We start from the raw sequence: 7,155 nt of genomic DNA, 5'->3' as shown, positions 1-7,155 counted from the left end.
CCATTTTGGGTATTAGGAGAGGCATAACCCAAATTTGGGTATTCTCTCTCTTCGAGACCCATTTGCAGAGAGTGTTGTCTTTTAGGTCTTGTTGTTGGAGAAGACTAAAAATAAGTATGGAACCTTTTACCTGTAGCGCTACCCAAAAGACAAATAGGTCTTGTATTTTAGGTGACCATTGTTGGAGAACATCACCATCTACATATGGTGGCTAAACCTCTCCCACAACATTAATGAAACCATTGAAAAAAAAAGACAAATAAACTGCAGGCCATCTATTTGCAGCAAATAAATCAAATTGATCCAAGTAGCAAAATCAAACCTAAAAATACAAGAACCATTCTGATCTAGATGTTCAAAAATCCTGCCCAAAATTCCAAACCGACAGAAAAATAATAAAGGCCTTGTTTAGTTCACCCTGAAAACCAAAAAGTTTTTAAGATTCCCAGTCACATCGAATCTTATGACACATGCATGAAACATTAAATATAGACGAAAACAAAAACTAATTACACAGTTTAACTGTAAATCACGAGACGAATCTTTTGATCCTAGTTAGTCCATGATTAGATAATATTTGTCATAAACAAACGAAAGTGCTACAGTACCGAAAACTTTTCACTTTTCGGAACTAAACAAGGCCAAAGAATTATTGTTAGCCCTCGTATTCACATCACACTGACAAAAAAAAAAAGTCCATGACCGCGTTTTTCTCTTCTCCCTTTCGTGCCGCCGGCCGGGTCTACTCATCCCCGTCTTGTAGCTGCAGCTACCTTTCCTTGGCCCCCTCAAAATCCTCCAACCAATCCCACCAGCTGCTCATCTCGAATCTGCCCGGAGACCTCCCAACACCCTCACCGTCCACCCAGTTCGTGCAGCTGCCCGGCGTTCAGGGATCGGGGAAAAAAAGGCGCTTTGGTGGTTCTTGCGGGCGAATCTCGCGGCGATTCGCTCAGATTTGGTGAGGATTCGGGTTCTTGCGGGGTCAAAGTGGGTTCTTCGGGCGGATTCCTTCGCGGGAGTGGTGGAAAGGTGGGATCTTGGCGCTGATTCGGTGGGTTTCGCGCTGCAGGATTTAGGGTTTAGGTGGTGGTGGTGGTGATCGGTCTGTGCCGCCGGGAGAGATGTCGGCGGCTGTGGCATGCGCGGAGAGGGCGACCAACGACATGCTGATCGGCCCGGACTGGGCGGTCAACATCGAGCTCTGCGACATCATCAACATGGATCCCGGGTCTGACCAAAGTCTCCCTCCTTATCTACTTTTTGTGTATGATTTGTTTTTTTCTTTGATATGTCTGGATCGGTAGTGCTGCCGAACAGTGTAAATATGCGTTCGTACTAGCTTGCTACAGTATTTATCCTGGGACCCACTGATTTGTTCGCAGTGATTATTTGTGATTTCGTTTTATTATCTGCTGCAACGTCTCGAACTTACATTGTTTTAGAGCAGTCATGTAAACTTCATTTATCCTGCGGTGATGCGGTACTGCTTGATTGCTTCTATGGTACTTTGAATCTGCTCCACTTGCATTGTGTTTTCATTACTGGTTGCTGCGAATGAATGTGTTTTCTTGTTCTGATTTCTCTGTACTTTCCTCTGCACTTGATTAGGAATTTGGAATCTTAGGTTTCTGGTTGTTAGAATGGAGGGTGAGATCTTTATTTAATGATGAATAGTTTGGTGTTAGTTAGTTGAGTCATGGTGCTGCGGAGAGTCACTAAATTTTTGTGGCATTTGTTGTTGATGAGGTGCTGGTTTACCTTTGCTCCAAAGTTGATTAGCATGCCCCTCTGAGGAGTGTTTTTGTGGCAACTTATGGACTTTCTATATTTCTAATATTTAGTTATGGAATATAACTATATATGCTTTGTTTGGTACTATTTGTTTGTGTCTTTTCATGGTTGGGTGATGCTTATCACAAAGTTTGTTTGTTGTCCTGGATTGTTGAATGTGGAGTTTCCAAAGTTACTAATAGGAAGTTTGCATTTTCTTATGTCACTTACCATTTACCATTTATCATTTTATATGCTTCATAACATGCTAATAGAAGCTTGTTGAAATGCAGACAAGCAAAGGACACACTCAAGCTCCTAAAGAAACGTCTTGGAAGCAAGAATTCAAAAGTGCAAATTCTAACACTTTATGTGAGTTCTACTAGACTTATCCTTCACTTAAAAAAACAGAATTTTTACATATTGTGAATTCACTTAGCAATGTTTGGGACTTTGGGTCGTACAAGATTAGCAATATTCATTTGCTAACATCATGAAGAAAAGCTTTTAGAGTCTAGTTTCCACTTTCCACATTATGACTCGTTTCATAAACACAGAGTTTAGTCATTTAGGTTTTAATAGCGTCTCCATTATTTAGTTTTGGAAAATTATGAACATAACACATAGCTTTTGCTGATGTTCATGTTTCTTTCCTTTGAGCTGATGTGATGATTCTGACTTGTTCCCTTGTGTCAGGTGCTAGAGACGCTAAGCAAAAATTGTGGGGATATTGTTCATCAACAGATCGTTGAGCGTGACATATTGAGTGAAATGGTTAAGATAGTAAAGAAGAAGGTGATGAGAATACCTGTTTGATGTACTGTTTTTTCTGCATTCATGTGCTTCTTTGTTTGATATTTGTTTCAACTTTTCAGCCAGACTTAAACGTCCGCGAGAAGATATTGAGTTTGATTGACACATGGCAAGTGGCATTTGGAGGTCCATCCGGAAAATATAAACAGTATCATGTGGCTTACCAAGAACTCAGGGTACCATTAGCTTTTGTTGCCGAACTCTTTCTTTGCCCTGTTCTTATTAATATATGTGTGATCTGGGAATCTGAATTTTCTAGTTACACTGTTTCCCATTTCAAGTTTGTTTCATTCCATCTTTCTCTGAGATTTTGACTGCATAGTTTTATTAGTTAGCCGAACCTTGATTAGTACATTGCTATCATAATGTTTGCAGGCTGCTGGTGTTGATTTTCCACCTCGTGAGGAAAATTCAGTCCCGTTGTTTACACCACCTCAAACGCAACCATTAAGACATCCACATCTATATCCACCTCCAGGTCAAAGCTATGAAGATGCTGCCATACAAGCTTCTCTTCAGTCTGCCCCTCCTGCACCTCCCCTCAGGTAGTCTTTTATGTGCTTACCAATGTGATTTCTGAGCTCTGGCCTTTCTGATTTAGTTTCTTTTGTGTTGAGAAGTCATCATTTATGTTTGATGTCCAAGCGTTGAAAGGAGTACCACTATACTAGTATCATCATCTTATTTTGATATTTCATATTTACGCTTCTATAACCTTGTCTTGTTATTTTCTCCTTGTCCCATGCTTCATAATTTCTAAAAAAAAATCTGAAAGATTGCTCACATTTTTTCATACTTCCTGTAAATACAAGATTTTTAGATAACACAAGAACATGGTAGAATTGTTGAAATAAGAATGTCTGAGGTCTGCAAAATATACAGTCCCATAAAACAGCAAACACATGGCGTCGACAAAATATGCCTCAGCACACAAAAATTTTGCAGGACGAAATGTTTTTAAACTGTTTATATAAAGCCTATTGTTGGTTTTAATCAACTTCAAACCATACTAGCAAGTAGCAATGTGGCAGCACCTTGATTATGATTATATTTGCTGTGCCCCCATTGTTCAGGCCACATGCTCATGAAACTAGGTCCAAGCTATTCTTAAGAAGTTCTTATTGCATTGGCAGTTCTTTGACCAAACATTTCCGATACATGTTTTTACTGTCAATACAAAAAGAACATGTTCTTTATTTCCTTTCTGAAACTTCTTAGTTACATAATTAGTTTGCGAGTCAAATTTCCATTGTCATACCAAACAACTCAAATTTTGGAAGGGTTTTTTCACTGTTCATAAATCTTTGCAGTGCAATTTTAGTTTTACTTATTTTCTGTGTCCATTATTTTTTACAGTCTGAGTGAGATTCAAAGTGCTCGAGGTATTGTGGATGTGTTAGATGAAATGTTAAATGCTCTGGACCACCGGCATCCTGAGGTGAGTTTCTTATAAAGAACTAAGTTTTAGAACAAGTTATTTTGTAGTGATGTTAGCTCTACTATACCCGTTTTTTTTGTTCAATTAAAGAATTTTTTGGCATAAACTATGTGATCTGTCAATGATCTTGTGCTATGCTATGTAAAATTATAGTCGCATCTATTATATTGTCATGTTGATAGCTAGTATTACTCCAATTGTTTCATAGGTAGGATTATCAATGTTGCTGTGCAAGTATTAAGCAAGTTTACATTGGATTGCTTTTATTTTAAGTATTTTTACCCATTTCCTGATTTATATATCTGTTATGTGCCAAGTATATTATTATTCCATTGTGAATCTATCATATTTGTTCAAACAGAAATGTCGTGTAACTAACTCGGTGGTGTGATGGCTTACTTTTCCATTGGGCTCCTAATGAACCATGTTTTCCATAACGACTCAGGGTGCAGGAATTTGATAGAGATTTGAGCCCTGTGATCTTTTCTAGAACTTGGTCTCATTTTGCAATTTTGCATAAATCTACCTTGTCAAAATGCTTTTGGTCTTCTATGACAAATGAGAATCTCAACAATGCAAGTGCATTTAAACAAGCGCTTTAGTCTAATTTTTTTATTTGTTCGGGCAAAGTAGTCTTGTCTCTTAGTTTCTTTATCTTTTATCATGTTCTTTGGTGTGGATTGATCTGATTGGGCTTCCTACTGTAGGGTGTAAGGGAGGAGGTGATTGTTGATCTTGTTGGCCAATGTCGATCATATCAATCTCGTGTCATGGATCTTGTTAACAGTACTGGGTATGATTTTATTGTGGTGTTTCTTTTTACTTGTATTTTACACCTATGTTGTAACAGAACATCCTGTATTCTCTCTGCAGCGACGAGAGCCTTCTATTTCAGGCTCTAGGACTAAATGATGAGTTACAGCGTGTTGTTCAGCGTCATGATGACATAGCAAAGGGGATCCCTCCTGGTACTGGAGCACCTGTACCTGCTTCTGCAAATGTCAACCAAGGGACTGCGCCACCTAGGTCCACTGCGGTTTCATTTTCTCCACTTCTAAATGTACATGAGGACGATGAACCGGAAGACGAGTTCTCTGTGCTTTCCCGTAGGTAAGTTATTTAATTTTTAACTTAATACAAGTTATTTTAATACATGATACTGTTATTCAAGTTTGGGGGATTGTTGTTATATCATGTCATATTATATAAAAATAAAACAAATTATAGAAAACAGGTTTTTCTTTGGTTCATTTTGTGTTAATAAAGCATGTATAAAGAAACCTACAGGGTTGGCTGACGTACATTATATGCCTGTAGGTCTGCAAGGGATGGCGCAGTACCACAGAACAATCTGCCTTCTGCTACAAGAAATGAAAGGCCATACCCAAGCCCACTTCTTCCTCCTCCACCAGCATCGAAGAGGCCTGTTTACAGTGAGGCAAGCAGTATTGACTATCTTAGTGGTGACTCCTACAAGTCAGAAAAGGTTCCAGATGATTTCATCAACCCAACTGCTCCATCTAATATATCTACATCATCCCATTCAAAGCCAGAAGTATATCCGCCACCAAGTTATGGTAGCAGGCCAGACAGTGTGTCTGATGACTTTATAAACCCAACTGCACCTAGCTTCTCTGCGCCTTCTCGTCCTACAAATGAGGAGCCAACCCATTCATCTGTTAAGCGGCAGGAAAGTCTACCTGACGATGACTTCATAAACCCAACTGCTCTTCCTGGTTTCTCGTCATCTTCAGCTAGTAAGGAGTCCAGTGAAGATCTTCCAAAGGCTCCATGGGAATCACAAGCTGCTGCTGCAGGTTCCCTGCCGCCACCTCCAGCGAGGTATGGCCAGAGACAGCAGTACTTTGAGCAAAATGTGTATTCCGGTGGGAGCAATGGAGGTGGTTACGATGGACTGATGACACAGACTGAAAACCTCTCCCTGAACCCACGGAGCAGTGAGAGTGCATCACGGCCAACAGCATCCCGCCAGGCTAAACCCGAGGACTCCCTTTTCAAGGACCTGGTCGACTTCGCAAAGACCAAGCCTTCGTCTCCATCGAAACCAGCCAACAGCCGCAGGACCCGCTAAACGATATATGTACATTGAGTTGTCCAGCTATTCATTTCACAGGTTAGCAGCGGCTTTAGATTATACCCAATGAAATAAGGGCGCTTGAAGACAGGTTTTCATTGCGTTGCGTTGCATGGGGAATTATTTTGGTTGCGTTTAGAATCACAGCTGTCAGATACAGACAGTACTTGGTCATAATCATGGGTGTGTGATGTCTAGTTAGCTGCTCTTAAATCTCTGTGTTGTCGGCTTTACTTTTTTTTTCCTTTTTACTTAGCTGTGTATATATATGTTACCCGATTGGACAGCAGTATTCATAGTTGAGTTTGCAGACAAGACTTGGCTGATTATTTTCAGTTAGGATAAATTTGGTGCCCATGGTCAATTGTTGGCTGCTTGTTTTTCGTACTCGGCTGAGCAGCAAAGCTTTGTGTAGAGTTTCCATGATCTCTGCAGTTGATTTCCAACCGGTTGGACAGCTGCATTACAGTTCTGTGGCTAGTATTTGTTTCTGTTTGCCGGGAACTGTTTTTTATCCCATGGTCTCTGCAGATAGATAGATTTATTTCTGCATTACAAATATGTACAATCGCCTGGTGACTTAGATATCATTTGAGGGACGTCTCGGTCCTCGACCATGACTTCACGGATGATATGATACCTGGCGGATATGCTAGTTGCCTGGACTGTTTGTTAGAACCAAAAGATGTCAAGAAAATACCTGGTCATGAGCTCGTGGTCCTGGCCATGTCATGTACTGAATACTGATGCGTGGTTAACTAGACTACAAGGAGAGCATCTGTAATCAAAGTTGAATTCAAAAAGTTGTTATCGAAGGCTTGTAAATAGTTTGCCTCTGTCATTCTCCCTGTTTACCTCTACGCCATCTCCTCTGTCAAACCTACAAATTAGCAATCAGCTGCCTGCAAATGGACATCAGCCGGGATCCATCCTTCCTCCTCTGTTCTTCATGTCCATGAACATGTGTGCTGTTGGCTCTTAATTCCATTTTGTTCTCGATCAGCTATTCAGCTCTACATACACATGTGCCACTCAA

The 7,155-nt window shown here is 40.2% G+C and overlaps 1 protein-coding gene across 1 annotated transcript; it reads left to right on the top strand.

Annotated features, from left to right (window-relative positions):
* On the top strand, positions 686–6,506 carry LOC8056288 (TOM1-like protein 2). The gene is made up of 10 exons (XM_002450449.2): positions 686–961; positions 1,073–1,231; positions 2,067–2,145; positions 2,470–2,568; positions 2,649–2,762; positions 2,962–3,131; positions 3,943–4,024; positions 4,732–4,817; positions 4,898–5,134; positions 5,342–6,506. Exons 2-10 carry the CDS (start codon positions 1,125–1,127, stop codon positions 6,114–6,116), a joined length of 1,749 nt encoding a protein of 582 aa, XP_002450494.1. The 5' UTR covers positions 686–961; positions 1,073–1,124; the 3' UTR covers positions 6,117–6,506.

This window comes from Sorghum bicolor, chromosome 5, assembly GCF_000003195.3.
Source record: "Sorghum bicolor cultivar BTx623 chromosome 5, Sorghum_bicolor_NCBIv3, whole genome shotgun sequence".
Classification (NCBI taxonomy): Eukaryota; Viridiplantae; Streptophyta; class Magnoliopsida; order Poales; family Poaceae; genus Sorghum; species Sorghum bicolor.
The sequence above is the reverse complement of the archived record's forward strand: the minus strand, read 5'-3'. Positions and strand labels throughout refer to the sequence as shown.